The 18,801-nt window shown below is 53.1% G+C and overlaps 1 protein-coding gene across 1 annotated transcript in view; it reads left to right on the top strand.

Annotated features, from left to right (window-relative positions):
* Window positions 1-18,741, top strand: part of LOC122364253 (filaggrin-like) — a 34,086-nt gene extending 15,345 nt beyond the window's left edge. The window contains exons 2-9 of the mRNA XM_043334493.1: window positions 9,005-9,157; window positions 10,145-10,284; window positions 12,920-15,971; window positions 16,415-16,626; window positions 16,870-16,979; window positions 17,324-17,525; window positions 17,840-17,990; window positions 18,305-18,741. Of these exons, the coding sequence (XP_043190428.1) occupies window positions 9,035-9,157; window positions 10,145-10,284; window positions 12,920-15,971; window positions 16,415-16,626; window positions 16,870-16,979; window positions 17,324-17,525; window positions 17,840-17,990; window positions 18,305-18,430 (4,116 nt within the window). The 5' untranslated portion in view covers window positions 9,005-9,034 and the 3' untranslated portion in view covers window positions 18,431-18,741. The remainder of the gene's footprint in view (window positions 1-9,004; window positions 9,158-10,144; window positions 10,285-12,919; window positions 15,972-16,414; window positions 16,627-16,869; window positions 16,980-17,323; window positions 17,526-17,839; window positions 17,991-18,304) is intronic.
* Window positions 18,742-18,801: the final 60 nt, after the last annotated feature.

Here is an 18,801-nt window from a genome sequence, read left to right as displayed (position 1 = left end):
ACACGACCACGTTCAGGAACTCGATGTTTCTTAGATACATCACGTAATGACAAACTTTTGGCAGCATTTACATTGGTTGCCTGCATATTTTGGTGAGGAAAAATCGCTATCGCAGTAGTACAGTCAAGACATACCACAAAGGATCAGAGCTAAAGCAGCATTATTAACCAAAAGTGTATTGCATTGATCACCAGCATGTTCGTAAAATAAAATACATCAGGAATAAAGATGACAACCAAGCCGCATGGACACTTATAACAAACATGAACGATAAAGTGGCAACACAAATGAAAGAGAGAAGATGAATCTGCCCTTCGCAATCGTCAACTTAAAATAAAACTTCAAATATACAACAGACCTCTGTGCATTAAAAGAACACGAATATACTCGCTTTGTCGTCGACACATAATGGGAACATCCTGGCGGCCCAGCCAAACAGCGCGCCCGCCTTCGAGTAGGAAATAGCAGCGGCCGCAGAAGTGGCCAACAGATAACTACCACATTGTTCGTCACGCCACCTGCACTGAAACGTAACAGCTATTTAATCGTGAAATGCAGCTATCCATCCAAAAATGCTGCACTACACCAGCACCACCGCACAGCTAGCAGATAGGTACGGAACGCAGGTCCTGGTCTCTGTCTCTTCCGAGTAGGGTCTCCGGACCGGTCACCAGCGCCACCATCTCCGCGCGGTAGCTAAAGCACAGCTCTCCGGCCGGGGCCCGCAGTTCCTCGGCCTCTTCGTCCAGCCTTGTCCTTGTTTTGACGTGAGTAAATGTGCAAATGTTTTGAATGATTAGATTAGCAGCCGCGGATACGGATTCTGAGCAGTAATCGCCACGCACTTTGTATGTGGATCGCTCTTAAATGTAAATACAAATACAAATACAAATACAGCCAGACCAGCACGGCTCCCGCCCAGCACCTGAAGACTCCGCCCTCCGCAGATCCGTCCGTCCAAAGACGGACAGCACACAGGGGCAGGAACGCGAGGTGCAGCGTAGCCACGCTTTCCCTTTCCGCCACCGTGGCCCCAGCCCGGATCGGGCACACGTCCAACCGGAAGGTGACGCCAGCCGTCTGTTGACACGGTGGGATTCTCGCTCTCGCCCAGGCCTGGCGGCCTCGCAATCTCCAGCCTCGGACCGAAGACAGGCGCGCCGGTGCCGAGGCCTTGGCGGTCGCGCGCAGGGGGTCCCCTGATGGCAGAGCCAGCGCCCTCCCCAGCAGCCTGGCAGCCAGCGTCCAGCTTCTCTCCTCTATCGGAGAAAGTCGGGCTTCCGCCATTAGTGCGTGGCACGGTGTTGAGCGCGGACACAGGTGATGATGCGGCCGCCTCTCGCAGTCCTCGCTCCAGAAGATTCACGTGCGAGGGGGCGGCCGCCGGCAGCCACGCGACGACAGCGTGTTCGAGCGCCCCTCGGACGTAACCGATTGGCCACCGTACTAAGGGCACCCTCGTCCAGGCCCCAGCTATTCAACCAGGTCGACGGCGCCGTAGCCGTCACTCGAGCCACGCCACAGAGCTCACGCCTCAAAGCGGTTGGCTCTCCGGTCCTCGGCATCCGGCATCCGCAGTGATTTGGCGTAGCCAGGACAGGTGAGATGCCGGCCTCAGTCATAACCGGAAAGCCTGTAAAAAAAAACAATATGTGATTGACAAATAGAAATATATTGTAAGCATAGAGTTGAGAAATCATGACGCACACTGCATTGTGACAGTAGATACTTTAGTGCGATTGGCAGAGGAGGGACTTATTGTAAGAAAACAATGAGCAATTGAGGCATTGATTTGGTTCTGCAGGTAGCTACCTACCCTTCACATATGAATGTGGATGATTTGTACCATTAAGAAAAAACATAGGCGTAGGAGCGGAGGGGGGGGGCATGCCCCCACTTTTCAGCTATGCTAGTTTTTAAAGTAAAATATTTATTTTTCATTTAAATTCAAAACTAAGAGCAAGAAATGGTTCGGCAAGGTGAGATGAGCACGAAACTGCAAAGAATTTGTTCATAGGGGTATTAGGGTTCCCACAAAGTGACACTGAAGTTATCTGCCCCCCCCAAACTTTACGTGAGGTTTCTGCGCCCATGGAAAAAACACATTGCATTATGTGCATCAACACTTAACCTTTGCACGAGGGCCACAAAGCCCACTATAAAGCCCACAAGACACCATCTGAAATCAAAGCATGACAAATTATAACATGTAGGCACCTGACGGCTGACCTACTATAACCTACTGAACAAAACATACCACATACCTATATCAATATGTATGTGCAGATAAAGTATGAATGCTAGGTTGATACCAAGGCTGTTTAGTAGGTTGTAGGTATGCTGAAAGGATGAAAGACTGGTATTTGTTAAAAAAAATATCTGATCTACAGTTCATATGAATATGCAACATGGGGTTAGGTAATGTTTGATTTTTGTTTTGTACCAGACTGGAAATAATACACGTTATGCTTAATATGTCCAGCATAGTGGCGGGATTGCGCCGAAAATTTCAGCGGATGTCAGGCGTAGGTAACTTCGCATGCGCCGAATTCAGCGCATGGCGGCGGACGCCATAGCTTTGATATAGCCTTGATCGGTAGATGTGCACATGTGCTTTATATAAAAAGGGCTTAATTTTCGCACAAATAGGTACCTCATTTTTTTGCGCAAATTACACAGAAATTTCAGTGTCTGGGTACCCACCTTCCTGTCAAGCTGATACTTGACACACCATCCTGATCCTGCTAGCTGAGGCGGCCCAGGAACCAGCTCAGGCAATTACAATGAAAGTCAACAGTTGTGCGGGAATTACACCACTCTGATATCAAGTAATTAGTTAATGACGATAATCCCGCCGCCACAAATCTAACGAAACACATTGACCCAACGCCATCATTGACCTTTGATATTGATATTGATTGATATTCTGAAAAGATATATCCATAATGATTTACAGTGAACGTGTTCTTACGCAGCTGTGACATAAGCTGCGCATACGAAAAACACCCGCTAGACCAATTGGTGGCGAATAAACCTGTTGATGAAGAAATACTTGTCTCCCATTGGTCTGTGAACACAATCTGCAGGAAACGCAGCTAAAACTACAGTAAAATTTTTGCAGCAAAATCTGCAGAAAGTAATAAAAATGCAATTTAAACATATTTAGCCAATGAGTCTGACGGATCTGTTGATATATTCCGATAGATATTGAGCACGATCAGTCATTTTGAAAGAATTACGGTCCGACTCTCTTTATTTTTAAAGCAATGACGCATAAAAGAATTAGTGAAAAATTGACAAAAATATTTTCTAGGAAGAAAAAGTGGGACTAGCGTTAAATTAAAAATCAAAATTAATACACGGATCGAGACCTAGGTAAATATGGAGTCATCTCTGAGCACCTGGCTTCCATTGACTGGGATTTAGAATTGTACCGCCTGAATGCTGATGCTTCCTTTAAGCACCTGACCTCCATCCTTCATCGTCTCATAGATGAACATGTCCCTTTAAAGCCACCACTTTCCCAAACAAGCAGCCCGAAGTGGAACAAAAGACCCCCATCCAGCCTTTTGAACCGTAGACATGCTGCTTGGACCAGGTACAAAACAGTCAGGGCTGAGCTCGGGCGAAAGTCACCTGGTGCAATAGCTGCCTATGCTTCCTTCCAGACAATTAACCGCAGTGTGAGAGGTTTTTCTGTTGCTACCCAAGCATCTTATGAGCTCAACCTGTTGAACCAAGCTAGAGATTGTCCCAAGTTACTACACTCCTATATCCGTGACAAGAAGACTGGTCGCCCAACTGTTGGCCCCATCAGGTTATGCTCTGGCGAACTTACTGACGATCCTAGAGACATGGCTGAAGCATTTGCTTCATCTTTCTCCTCGGTGTACACCAAGGAAGCCCTCAAACAACCCGCCCCCCACCAGACTTATAATGGTTCCATGGGCATGGTTACCTTTTCACAGAACCGAGTCCTGAAGGCCCTCCAGCTCCTGGATACCAATACATCCGCTGGCCCTGACAACCTACATCCTATTTTACTCAAGCGTTGTGCTACTTCTCTGGCCTATCCTCTTCTTACTGTCTTTATCCGAGCTTACCTTGAAGGCAACCTTCCCTCGAGCTGGAAATCCTCCCTTGTCATTCCCATTTTTAAGAAAGGCGAAAGATTTGATCCACTCAACTATCGTCCTATTAGCCTTACTTCAGTGTGTAGTAAAACATTTGAGCGCCTGCTTTGCGAAGACCTTACAAACTATCTCGAGTCTAACAATATCCTGTCCTCTCATCAATATGGGTTTCGGGCTAACAGGTCTACCATGGACCAGCTCCTTTTGGTCTATGACAATGTATCTAAGAGTATGGACAGAGGAGGAGTCACCGACTTGATTCTCTTTGATTTCAGCAAGGCTTTTGATGTCGTGGCCCATGTCCTGCTGCTTGAGAAACTACGATGTTTGGGAATCCAGGGTAGAACACTCTCTGCCATCCGTTCTTTCCTCACCCATCGCTCAATGAGTGTGTGTATCCAAAACCACACCAGCCAACCAAGGCCGGTTCTTAGCGGTGTTCCCCAGGGGTCGGTGTTAGGGCCATTACTCTTTCTAGTATACGTTAACAGTATTGCATCTGAACTTTCCTGTAGTCATAAGATTTTTGCCGACGACCTTAAGATTTATGCATGCATAGAATACCCTAGCTCTCCCGCACATGCTCCCTCATCCCCGACTACTGTCCAGCGTGACATTGACATTCTTTATAGTACGGCGGCTTCATGGGGATTACACATGAATGTCAAAAAGTGTGCTGTTCTCCGCTTTTCCAGACTTTCTGCTCTCTCGGGTCCTCCCTTGTACACCCTGAATGGCCAACCTATCCCCTCCGTGTCCTCAGCAACTGACCTTGGAGTTCTTGTAGACACCAATTTAAAATTTCATGGTCATGTGCATAAGATTGCTCACAAAGCTGGTGGCCTCGCCCATAGTTTCCTCAGGTCAACTGTGTGCCGATCCCAGAAGTTTATGTTGTTTTTACTAACTACGCACATCCGGCCGCTAATTGAATACTGCTCTTGCGTGTGGCACACCGGATTTGTCCAGGATTTGCGGTTACTTGAGCGAATCCAGCGTCGCTGGACAAAGCAGATTGACGGTATGGCCCTTCTCCCCTATGGAGAGCGTCTACAGCTCCTAAACCTTTACTCTATCCAAGGCCGACTGCTACGGGCTGACCTCATACAGTGCTGGAAGATTTTTCACGGCCACTCATGTATCTTGCCGGCTGAACTATTTGCCCAGCCCACCCTAACCAGAACCCGTGGACACAGGTACAAAGCATTTCTCCCTGCCGTCAACACAGATGTGCGTAAAAGGTCGTTTGCAATTAGGTGTATACATGTTTGGAACTCTCTGTCTGACGCCACGGTGTGCGCTCCTACCATTTCGTCATTCAAGCAGGGCCTACACAGAGATATACATGATTTGCTGTATGCATATGTTTGATGTCGTCTATCTTATGCTACCTTCTTGTTAACTATTCCACACAACGAATGTACAACTGTTTAACACTTATGTATTCATGCCTTAACATTCAGATGTAATCTCACAGACGGGACGCAACTTTCCAGCCGCCCACTTTCCATGATAGGTGTCTTTTGTATAGCTTTGCAAGGCTGGCACGTCCCTTGTGTACGGGGTTCCTAAATTCCTCTTCTTGACTCTCCTATCTCTATCCTACTGGACATTGTTGGAACCCAACCAGGTAAGTGAACCAGGTAAGTGAACCTCGCTTTCAAAAGTATTTATCAGTGCATTTTCGCATCTAATCTCTCTAAATCATGAACAAACTTGGGCAAAAACAGCAAGATTGCCTGTTTTGTCAATTCACACATTTTCATATTTGGGGGCAATTTTAAAGTTGATGGCCAATGTTTTAAAAGTCAACATTTCCACAGAAAAAAATACAGCTATTTTTCTTCCAAATTCATCCATTTGTAGAGTCCGACTCTCTCTTGTTTTCTCGCAGTTTTCGTTGTGCTCTGAGAGAAACGATCATGTGTATCATAAGCGTTTGGTTCACTTCAAGATGACAGAATTTGCACTTGCATTTTCTGCCGTGTGGAAGACCGGAGGGAGTCAGCTAATTTATGACAGAATATGCTTAAAAAATGATTGGTGAATAATATCTTTTGTCAGTGTCTGACAAATATTTATAATTTAAATCACGCTCTTCAGCTGTCAAGTGAGTTCCAAATAGCTTAAATTGTCAGCTGTTTATCGTCCTAGGTCAGCTCAAGGTCACAGACGTCAGCTGAAGAAAGTGGTGACCATTGACCCTGTGTTGAGCGGACAAACCGGTGTTACCTAGTATTCTATGTACCGTGCTGCGCCGCCGCCGGCCCGTGACTGCGGCCGGCCGGTCACGCGGGGACCGCAGCGACCTCTAAGGGGTCGCGACCCTAGCGGCCGGGTACTGCAACTAAAGATGTAAGTACCGTAAAGTGGGGCTATTTGAGACAGTGGGGCTATTTGAGACGGTATTTAAAATCGCTATAAAATGAAGAGCGTTTGATTTTTATGTGATATTTTTGCTCAGGAAGGTGTGGAATCGAGCAGTAAATTCGCCTGAGCAAAAATTAAGCATAAATTTCAAACGGTTTTTATTTTATAACGATTTTAAATACTGTCTCAAATAGCCCCACTGTCTCAAATAGCCCCACCTTACGGTACGTTTTAAAAACATTCCGAGCTGGAATCGAACCAGCGACCCACACCACAGAAGTCCACCACTCTACCAACTGAGCTATCAAGGACGCAAACCATTGCTTTGAATAAGCCTAGGTACCCTGCACGGATTGATGACATGGTCTGGTGCGTATTGCGGCGTTTTACGGCGAAGTGGTTGGCAGCAAATTTGGTTTTAAAAGAAGGTTATACGCCATGTTTCTTGACCATTTTTTTCAGAAAAAGAGGGCAAAAGCAAGACAGGCCGCTGGAATTGGTTGTCCAGCGGTGACATAAACGTTTTATGATTGGCGATCGCCGGTCGTGTGAGCTGACGTCACGCAGACAGTCAGCGCCATCTCTGGAGCGTCGGGCGACATAGTCGAGGGGCCGAGTTTGGCTATTTGGGGGGTGCAAATGCGATTAAAAATGTGCCGCGCACATAGCCACGATCGAGAGCTGTCGATTGGTGGTTGAATCGTGTCTGTAGGTGGTGTGGTTTGGGCGGTTATTCCAAAAAACTGAAACGCTTCACGTATTATTTATTGTCGACACTCGAAAGCAGTTTGAAAACATATTCAGCGTCAATAAATCAAACGAATTGCACACTGTTCGTTACACGGGCATGCACCAGTTGCCATGTCTACCGGCAACCGTTCCGCGAACAGGCAGTGGCCGTGAAGGTGGCCTTGTAGTAGGTATACCATTGCTACTGTCAGGTGTCAATTACTGCCTGCGCCAGTGATTCGAACATCCCATTCCGTCACACCTTGCTACGACGCATCCGGTTATGCTGCCGGATCACACATGGCGCTGCTGAGTGAATAACCGCTCATAATATGTACTTCACTGCTCAAAGCTCGAATGCTTTGTTTCCTTCACAAAACACATGTTAACACCTAACACAACTACAGTTACAGTTAGACAATAATATAAAGTTATGAAGCACATTACAATTATGCGAGTGTATGTAAGTGCAGATCATAGCAGGTTCCGTCACATTTCAGCGCTATGCGGTGAAGTTACTTTTATCTTTGACCTATCCATAGGCGCAAGCCAGTGTAGCACGATTGTCCGCTGCGTGTTTGCTGCGCATTAGCAGTTGGTGCGCGTTATTTATGCTTTGTATGCAATGGCAGCCCGCTTTGGCCTCTTTGCATGCAAACCTCTTTGCATGCAAGAGGCTATGTCGCAGAAGCCCCATGTCTTGAAGAGGCCCTTCTGAAAGTTTCTGTTATACCTCAAGTGACGCTCTCTCGAGTTTTGGGACTTGTATCGTGTTTTTCTCTATATCACGCTATACCAGATCGGGCCAGATGTGATGCATTAGATGCGAGTCGTTCTGTGGGAACTGCACTTTTTTGCCGTACCGGTGCGCGTTTCATGTCGTACCGACCCGTATTTAATACGGTATCATTCGTGCCGTGCTATGCCTTGTTCCGTGTTCCGTATTCCGTGTGTGGCCGGTCAGCGACCACTGGTCAGCGACCACCGGTCAGTCTGGCACGCGCCGCCGGTGGCCACCCGGGAGCCCCGCGCCGTCACTGTCACACACCCTGCGCACGGAGAATGAGACTGCTGGTCCCACCAGCAGCGCGATCTCCTCAGGTGGCCGACTTTGTTCCAAACGAGGAGCTTCACCACCCAACCATGCAGCTGACTCGCGCCCCAGTCTCAGCAGTCCCGTCCTCCTCACCTATTTGTACACACACCTCTAACCCGTATAATTACGAATTGGAAACGGAGTGCAGTTTCTCACTTCTTGTTGATCGTCATTGGTATTCCGTTAGGCGATGAAAAGAAAGTGTCTTAATATGCATTTCGTTGGCGTGCCGATCTCGCTCTCGCATTCCCATTCGTCACATCATGAAGGAGTGACCGACGTGACGTACCTACGGCCCATCGTGACCCGTGAGTCCGTGGATATTGACGGCCGACGCCGTGAGAGAGTTGTCCTGTACTGCCAGGGAAACGGACTGTCCAATCTTTGGGGCTCCGAAGGATCAGTGCATTGTCCGGTGTCCGTTGCCAAGTGAGAGTTTTGGATTAGGTAGGCTTATGTATGCACGAGTAGGCTAAGCAGCACTGACGCAGCGGCAGTGTGGGCGCTAATGACTGAAGTTCGATTCCACGCACCGCCCGCCGGCCGCCGGCGCCGCCACGGTGCGCCGCTGGGGCCACTGACCCTAGCGGCGCTCCCCGCTGACCTCCTGTGACCCCGCTGACCTGTGACCCTGAGCGGGCCGCTGTGACCGTGACGTATCCCTCTGCTTCCCCAGGTCAGAGCAGTGAGACCGCCGGCCGGCGCCATGGGAAACCATCACTCGCAGACGGTGGAGCTGAACCCCGCCTGGTCGCACTCATTCCCACGTGAACGAGAAAAGAAGCTGCTCAAGTATGGTGGCATCCAGGACGCCACGCCCGTCAGAAAAGTGAGTTCTGGGACAGCGGCGGCGCTTGACACGTGCCCCACCGCACTGTAGGTCTATGAAGTAGCTTGTAATGTGCCGCAAACCTGTAGAAAGTCATGGGTAGCCTCTTATGGTTCTGACTCATATGAGAGTATGAATGACAGTCTGCCGACCAGCTGGCCGGGTTTACCAGTGTCGTCAGCGGCGGCTGCGGCGGGTGGTGTGCGGAGACTCTCCCCAGCCGGACCCACGCGTCCATGGGAACCGGTGCCTCGTGTAATGGCCCGGTGCGCACTTACCCCAGCTCGCGCCCACCTCGCCGCCGCGCCGGAGGCGGCGACGCCGACACGGCAAATCGAAACTAGGCGCGGGAACGTTTCTTGCTGTCCAATTGGGGTGTTTTGTGAGAAAAGTGTGCTGCCAGCGCCGTGTGACGATGTCGGTGAATCACTGCGAGTAACTGGGCCAAACACACGGGGGCGGGCCGGCCGTCTGCGGGCGCGCGCTGCGACAGGCTCAGCTAAAACAGGTGGCTAATAATGGGACGAGTGATGGGACCGGCACACTTTTCCCCAGTTTCATTATATAAGGCACCAGCCGTGCACGAACAGAATGGATCGGCGCTGGACGACGCCGACAGGCCGCCATTCTGCCGGTAATGAGACGCATACCGACCACGATAGATGGCGCTGACCCCGACATCAAATTTGTCCCGACCATGATCGTTTATTTTCCAATCAATCCTTCAAAGAAAATTAATGGCATGCAAACAAGATTGACGGACGCTTGACAGAAGGACATTTACGAAATAATTTTAGCGCGCTTAGTATAATTTGTATAATTTGGAGCCATCGCTGATCGATTTATCATCTTTCAAGCATAATAGCCCGATAGGCCACGGGATCGCGGTTCGCTAAAGCATCCGTGTCTACAGCCGTCTGTTTTGTCGTGGTGCCAGGCATTTCCAGAGCAAGCGCCCGATCTGACCACGATTTGTCGTGTTGCCAGGTGCTGCCAGAGCGAGTACCCGGTCAGAAGCTGCGTCTGACGACGAACGGTAACATCCTGCAGCAGGGAGGCACCATCAGCGGGCGACGACTGTCGGCGGCGCACAGCTTCAACCCGCTCACCGACGGCCAACAGCCGCAGTGAGTACATATGTATCACAGCCTCAAACCGCCCACCAACCACACTGACTATAATCCAGCCACTGACACAAGTCAAGAACCCATCAGCGAGCGTTCAGCGTCTACCCCAGGTCGCCAATTCAGCATGAGCATGACTCGCTTTTGTGATAACCAATAAACCCATCGAGGCTTTTATCACATTCCGACTTTCATCTCCCTCCCACGCCAATAATCTGGGCGGTCGTCTCATCCGCATACTTCCCGCTCATTACAATCCTCCTATCGCAGATGTATTGTCTCACATCTCACGTGCCTTCACCACCTCAATCGTCTCTCATCGCTCCAAACCTTCAAACCATCCAATCCTAGCCGGCAGTGTACCCGGCCGTCACAGCTGCGCAGCTCTGAGGCCCGCTGCAGCGGCTGACCCTTCGGGCCGCGCCGGCTCTCACCTCTACCCGTGCCTCCCTCTGGCCCCACACCTGCCCTCTGCCCGTGCGTCGGCACCCTCGGGCGCCACATACCAGGGAGGCTGCGACTGCAGGTCGTCGCGCCGACTGGGAGAAAGTCGCTGCCGCCGCGCGCCGAGCTTGGACCGTTCAGTGGCCGGCGCGCTGAATATTAACGCCCTCCGACCGGCGGGAGGCGGCGGGAGGCGGCGGGAGGCACGCCGCCGGGGGACACACGCCGCCGGGACGAGTGGGAGGTGGGTGGGTGTGTGGGACGGGTGGGAGGGTGCCGACAGCGGTGGTTCCCCGGGGTGGTCAGCTGGGGCTGTTAGCAGGACACTGGTGTCTGGTGTTATCACCCATCTCGGACAGGTGTGAATGGGATGGAGAGATAGCGTTTGGCAGCCCGCCGCGCCGCGCCGCGCCAGTGAACGGTCGGAATGTCGATGCCGCCGAAATGAGATGAAATCGGACTCCAATCCAGCACGTAGGTGTCGAAACATTTCAAAACAAACAGCACACCAGGTGGCGGGTGGCTGGTGTTACACATCTCACACACGCAGCGCGCGGCTCCTCACGAAACCAGGCCGGTACCGGGCGGCGCCCGCGCGCCGTGACGCCCGCCACTATCGTGACATCGTGACGGCGCGTGACGCCCCGGTGGCACCGTGACGGAGGCCGTGACGTGACCGGCGGCCGCGTCACCCCGTCACCGTGAGCTGGGAGCTCCGTGACACCGTCTCAGAGCGTGCGCCGTGCGGCGCACGGGAAGTCGCGGCACGGTGTAAAGAGTGAAAGGCAAGGGATGATATGCCGTGCAAGTAAAAAGCCTGGTCCACGAGACGAGACGTGTAAAAGCGAGAGGACTGGGACCTCCAATCAACGACTAGGCTGAGAAATGGGTTACAAACAAGGGGCAACATCGCCAGATACAGTTGCTAAATGGGACGAAATTTAGTCACCGAAACTCAACGGGATTTCATTCAAATCAACGTACTGAGATTCTCCCCCCCTCTCCCCTCTCTTGGACACGTCACTGACTATGGTAACTCGATAGTCGGTTTTGACTGGTACTAGCTGCAGGCGGCAGTCGTTAAAACCAAACATCTTAGAAAAGGTGCTATGAAGCCAGACCTAGGATAGGATTAGGGAGAAAGTTAGAAGGAAGACAGTTTAACATTAAAAAAAGATCTGGATTCCGGGAGCTAATTGAGTCATAATAATCGGTCGTTTTATGGAAATCTGATCGCATTGGCCACTCAGAGAGTTGACGAAATATTTCAGTGGCGCAGTGCCGGCGCTAGCCCCAGGGGTTCATACTAACTTAACCGGTCTGGTTCTTTGATTTGCTATTTCAAAGTCGGTCATCAGAAGGTAGGATTTAAATGGAGAAAAAGACAAAGAGAGCAAATCGCCTCAGCTCTAAAACTGAAATGACCATTCCTCTCCGAAATTACCGCCATATTCGACTATTCTTCGCTTTGAAAAGATGCAGAACGGAGCCAATCGTATGATGACGTCTAATCTTCTCGCCGAAGTGACAACCAATTTTCTTTCCATCTGTCTCTCCCTCACTCTTTCTACTGCCTTTTCGTTCTGTCGACCAACTCTTCTTGTCCCCTCGCGCTCCAATTGTTCTGCCGTCCCGCATTCTCGCTCCAGAAAACAAATTCTTCCATTTTCTCCGACACAATCGACAAGTCGATCTTCTTTCGCGGATGATTAAAGAGCCACTTGATACCGTCACGATGTGTCAAAGAAGTTGATCGAGCACGACATGGCCAGTGACCGGGAGAAATGCGGGGACACAGCGCATAATCGACGTAACATCTGTCGCATGATTTCCAACAAAGAGTGGGTAAATTGTGAGTTTCACCCACTGCTGGGTTCGGCGCCCACGGTCGAACGATTAACGATCATAGATGTAGCAGATGTTTGGTTTGAAAAACAGTAGGTTCACTGTTTGTTCACTGTTTGTCACACCTATTGTTCACTGTTCACGCAATCAATATCGGCAGATGTTCAATTGAACGTAACCCAAACATATAATGTTGCTAAAACATATGTAAAACTACGAATTTAAAAAGTAAATGCTTCCTACATAGACTTTTTCCTTCGCCATTCACCGTTCGCATAACCACTTGATATCAATTTTGTGATAACGAATATTATTGGTCACTCACATTCGTTCTTTTATATGCCCTCAGGTCGCTTCAGCCTGGCCTCGGGAACGGCTCAGCCGAGGACACACAGAAGGGCTATGACAGCGAGCCAGACCTACGGGACGCCCCTGAAGAGCAGGCAGCCGCTCAGCACCCCGACCCGACCGACGAGCGCCAGGCGCGCACTCTCACTCGCGATGGTCCCGCCAAGGCACGGGCTCGCTCCAGGAAGAAGAGCAGGGCGCCGCCTCCTCCTCCGGTGTCCGACCTGGACCTGCCTCCCCCTCCGTCCATGCCGCCCCCGCCGATCCCCAGCCACACCCTGGACCGCGGCAGGGACGGGGACCGCGACTCCAACAGGCCGCGGACGGGTCTGTTCACCAAGCACGGGGAGACCCGCCGTCACACGGGCCGCTACTCGCCGCGGGCAAACCGCGCCGCCTCTGAGCAGCGCTGGCTGAATGGTGAGCCACAGATGCAGGAGCGCAAGTCGCGTGCGCAGAGCATGGCCTGCATCCGTCAGCAGGCGGCCGCCGATCTGGTCACCAGCTTCAGCAGCCTGCCCCGAGCTGAGAAGGGCGAGAGGCGGGAGCGAGGAGAGCAGACCTCGCCCGGCAGCCTGCTGCGCCGTTCCGGAGAGGCGCGTCACAGCCGCAGCGAAGGAGCTCTGCAGGCAGCCCTGGCCGACGGTGGCGGAAACGAAGGAGGAAGGACAGGAGGGACGCTTCATCAGGCGATCAGCACCGAGGACCACAGGATCACCATCACTGTCGGCAGCTCCAGCGAGAGCTCGAACAGCGCGCACCGGCACGCCAAACAGCCGAACGTGTTCTACTTCGGCATGGAACCGCCATCCGAGAAGCGTGACGACGATGACAACAAACCTTCGGCGATCGCAAAGATAAAGCGTAACGAGCAGGTCGCCATTCGTGGATCGGCCGTCAGCTATACAAAACGAACGGTGGGCGAGGGACGTCACAAGAGCCCGAGCAATGCCCAGAAGACAAAGAGCCCGACATCAAGCCGCAGCGGCGAGGTCGCCAAGAGCCCCGCCTCGAGTCGCAGCCGGGAGCCCGTAAAGAGCCCCAGCTCTGGACGAAGCGGTGCCAACACCAAGAGTCCTGGCTCTCGTCGCAGCGACAACGTAACCGATCCCCAAGCGACGGGTTCCCCAGCTAGCCTGGCGCGGATCCCATCTCGTAAGCTGGCAGAGTTCGTCAACAGTCTGGAGCGCAGCCGTCAAAAGCGCCTCTCGGTCAGCCGAGACGAGATCCTCACCAACTCGTCCGCGCTCAGCTGCAAGTCTCAGTCGAGCGTGTTCGATCTGGAATTGGACGCCGGTGGTAACGACTCCATCTCGATGCACCTGCGTCCCACGCTGCCGAGGAAGCAGCTGGAGATTCCTCGTTTCTCCCCGCTCTCCGCCTGGCGCAGTCTGACCTTAGACAGAGCTGCCAGCCGACCATGGCGTACCGCTGACACCAGCGACGCTAGCGACGGTCCCGAGCCGCTGACAACACCTCCACGACGACGCCGACCGCACACCAAGTCGGCCGACTCGGGGATCTCTGGTGACGCCAGCAGTCCCCCGCCACCTCCGCTGGCCGCGTCTTCACCCACCCCAGACCGCGCTGACGAATGGGTGCCGGCACACGACCTCGACCTGAGCAGTGGCGGAGAGGAGCCCGCGATCCGTCACCAGCATGGGACCGTCCTTCCCCCGCAGCTAATGTCCCGCACGGACATGTTCCCCGCCTCGGCCGAGCCACCCTCCGAGCGCGGAGACCGTCAAACGTCCCCACACACCTTCAACAGTCTCCGACAGATGAAACGTTCGGTATCCACAGCGATCGCGGCGCTGAGACGATCGCCGGCGCATTCCATTGACGAGAACTGGCTGCTGAGTCGCAGCGTCCCTAACTCGCTGAACGCTGGCGAAGAGGAGGTCGCGAGGCCGAACGAGGCGCGCTCTGATGGAGGCGCAGGAGGGGGCGATCGGCACGTACTCTACCTGCCAGAGTACCACTCGATGCCGTTACCACGCCGTGCTGACCGCGCAGTGCGTATGGGACGCCGACCCGCCGGCAAACGCGACACAAACCGCAGTGCCGTGGACCTCTGGAGCACCGGCGACGGGTCCCAGAACCAGACACAAGATCGCGGCGAGAGCCTGGACTGCAGCAGGGACGACAGCCAGGACCAGCGCACAAACACGAGCAGGGACGAAAGCAGGGACAGCCAGAGGGACGAGCCCGAGCCGGAGCAGCGACAGCGCCGCCGCCACGGGAGCCGAGATGAACTGCGAGGCGAGGAGCGTCGCGCGACCCCGGAGAAACCGCCGCGAACGTCCCTGTCGACGGCTGCTGGTAAGCGTCGGTTCTCCTACCAGAGTACGGTTCGCCAGCAGGAGAGGAGGCGTCTAGAGGCGCGCCTGAGTCGACTGGCCGAGGAGGAGGAGCAGCAGCGCCTGAAGGAGCTGCGACTCCTGCACCAGGTGGAGGAGCAGTTCCAGAAGAAACGTGGCAAGGAGCAGACTGACCGGGAGGGCCCGATGAGCATCCAGGGACCGATTAGTCTACCTGTGCCGGCTCCGGGCGAACGCGTCATCCACGACAGCACCGGAGATAGAAACCAGTGGAGGGACGGGCCGGAGAAGGGACATCAGGACCCGCCGCAGCACGGGCCGATCAGTCTACAGATCCCTCCGTGTCCCCCACCGGACTACGGCCCCGCACCGACTGTCTGCCAGAGCCACGACGGACCGATCTCCCTGCCGGTAACATCAGCGCACCGCTCCGGGAAGTCCCGCGACAAGCAGACCTTCCTCTCTGGCGTGCGGAACTGGATCCGCTCGCGAAAGGAGTCGCCGCGTGGCACTGACGGCGCCTGGCAGACGGCGGCCAGACTGGAGCCGGAGGGAGCCCCGGCGGTCGTCCAGCAGGACGGGGTGAGACCCGAGGGTCCGCAGAGCCTGCCGCAGACAGTGGGCGCGCGAACAGAGCTCAGCAGGCAGGAGGAGGTCCGACAGGAGGCGCTGTCGGCAGCCAGACAGCGCAGCGGCCGGCCCACAGACAAACGAAAGTCCATCTATAAACAGGTGAGCTGCATGCCATGAGACTCGTAGGTGGATGGTCTGCCTTGGAGGGCCCTGGGGTGTTCTCCACGTATTGTATTGTCCCCACTTCTGCGTTTAAGTGTAGTGTCATTTCATGGAAATGACGTTGTACAAGACAGTTTCTCAATGTCTGTTTGTGCCTTCCAAGTGCCGCAAGCATCCCACTTCAGAATGGCACAACTGAGGACCTCGTTCAAACATGCATGCCGACCCTCCAGAAACTGCTGAATGAATGACCAAACGACCAAATACGGTCATGTCAATTTGCGTCGCACCTCAGCTTGCGTCACAGTTCTTTTGCCTCCTCCCGGCTAGTGAAAGTGGCTGTCACCTCTCTGCATTTGCATACCTGTTTGCTCATCCCATTACCAAATCTACCGTCCAGCACCGCCTCACCCTGGCGTGTTTCGCGCTCCGCCCGCCAGGTGGCAGAGTTTGCCGAGGACGTCAGCGATGTGAGCGGGGTCAACAGCCCTGTGTCAGAGCTGTCCCCTGACCCGCTGCAGACCAGCAGCGGGTACGAGTCGTCCCCTCCGCTGCCGCCCGCTCAGCGGCTGACCCGCGAGCTACCAGAGTATCGCCACGAGGCCAGACATTACAGCGACTACCGGCCGGCGCCGGCAGCCAAACAGCACAGGTGCGGCCGCGACTCCGGGAGACTATGTGGAGACTATGGCAGAAATGTGTGGAATGTTTGAGGAGCGAATACCATGCCGGTAATTAATGAAGCCGACCTACATTCCATCAGGAAATGGTTTCTTGTAATTCATTTTACTGAAACGCTCGTTTACCTAATCTCTTTCGTCTCATCTGACGTGACCCGCCTGTGACATGATCACAAGACCCGCTGATCACTGATCTGTTATTACCCTGTCCACAGGTCCCCGCCGTTTGCGGAGGTGTTCGGTCCGACCCGCTCGGGTCGCCGCACACCCGCTGCCATCTACAGTGAGGCGCACAATAGGGCGGCCAGCAGCGACAGAAACTCAGGTGAGGCTAAAGCTCGGTAAAAAAACGATAGAAGCTCAGGTGGGGTTGGAGCTCGGCACATACGCGACAGAAACACAGGCGGGGCTGCTTAGGCTAGGCGCACCCGCGACAGTGTGAGCAGTCGTGAGGGCAATAGGATTGTCAGAAGCCGTTAGCTCCTTTATATCCTGGCAATGGATTTGGTTACATTGTTATCAACATGGTGTACAGCGAGAGGAAAATATCTTGTCAGCTGCTCATTCAGTGTCTGTTATCGAACTGATTATGATCGCTGCGATTTCACAGCATGTTGAAATGACAAGTATGACTTGCACTGGTATTTACCCTCCACCTCTCCCCGCCAGGTACGGTCCCGTCGGACCCGTACGCCGAGCACCAGCCGCTGCGAGCCGCACCCATGACCAGTAACTACCGACGAGCATTCGCTCAGGGCACGGCCGCCAGCCCGCCCCAGTCTCTGGACATGCAGTACCTCCAGCACGGAGAGGAGGGAGAGAGGGACGCCACGTCACCACCGGGAGGACAGAGGAGGAAACAGCGCACCAAGTGAGTGAGGAGAGAGGGTGAGGGGATAGAGCCGGGCAGTGAACGACAAGGGATCAGAATATTGCTGTCAGTCTTGTATTGGTAATAAAGATCGCTGTTCCCAGCTTTCCTCGAGGGATAGAAACAAACTATTCGGAACAATAAAAACGTAGCATAGTTAGTCAACTATCCTACATGATCTCAGAGCATAATGACGAAATAGTACCAAATTAACAAGGTAATTGGTGTTCAAACGGGGAACTAGGATAAATATGCCGATTTTAGCTTCGTGTTTCAGCATCGTGTGTGTGACTCACGATACCACTCCATTGCAGGACGTCGCGTCGCAACGACAGCTTCAAGCGCAGCCTGGGGCAGCTGGAGGCGGAGAGCGGAGAGGAGCGGCGGACTGGGGACTCCGGTCACGGAGGGCCCCGGTCACTCCACCTGCAGCACGCCCATCCCGTCTACGGCCAGCAGCGCACCGTGAGTGGAATCGGATGGGGAGGGGAGCCGATAGGGGATGGCAAGAGGAGATAGGACGGAAGGCTAGGATGGTGCAAGCGGGAGTGAAGAATGTATTTGGGACAGTGATAGAGGCAGGGAAAATGGATACCTGGAAGATCAGGGCAAAATGTAGCATAAAATAAGATATTAAGTGTGGGGAGGGACTGAAATGACTATTGGCAGTCTGCTGGAACGTGATTTCATGGGAGTGCCGCGTACCATGACAGAATCAACAAATTTCTGATAAGCTATTTCAGTCTGCCATCCGGTATAACCCGTGTGTCTCTTCCCAGGGATACGTTGGCCAAGTCAACAGCAGCCCGGCTCGCTTTATGTACGGCTCCGACCCGTTCGCCGCTCAGGTCGGCTACCGGCCCGGCCACCACCGACCTGCGCCGCCGGCCACTCGGCTCGTCTGACCGACTGCAGCGCCACCTGCAGCGGCTGTGCAGACAGTGGCGCCGCCACGCGGACTAGGTGTAAAGCACGACGGAGCTTCGCCGCTGCAACCGGAGTTTGTACGAGTGGTGTGAAGTTACTATGTCGTGTGCAGGATTATAAGATTCTTTGAACTGCAATTGTGCTTTGGGAGATATTGAGCGCGAGAAGCGCTTTCACTGCGATTCCTGCTCAAGTGTTGTGAAATACTCCGGTGTTGAGAAGGTGCTGTTGTTTGTCGAGAATGTTCGAGATTTTATTATTATAAATATATTTATAGTTAAGAACTAAATGCCTGTGTATAATATTTTCTAGGCAATTAATGCTTCTTAAGACTTCAGCCAGTTCAACA

Source organism: Amphibalanus amphitrite, unplaced genomic scaffold, assembly GCF_019059575.1.
Source record: "Amphibalanus amphitrite isolate SeventyFive unplaced genomic scaffold, NRLGWU_Aamphi_draft 000003F_arrow, whole genome shotgun sequence".
NCBI lineage: Eukaryota > Metazoa > Arthropoda > Thecostraca > Balanomorpha > Balanidae > Amphibalanus > Amphibalanus amphitrite.
Note: the sequence above shows the minus strand (reverse complement) of the source record. Positions and strands in the feature narration are given on the sequence as shown.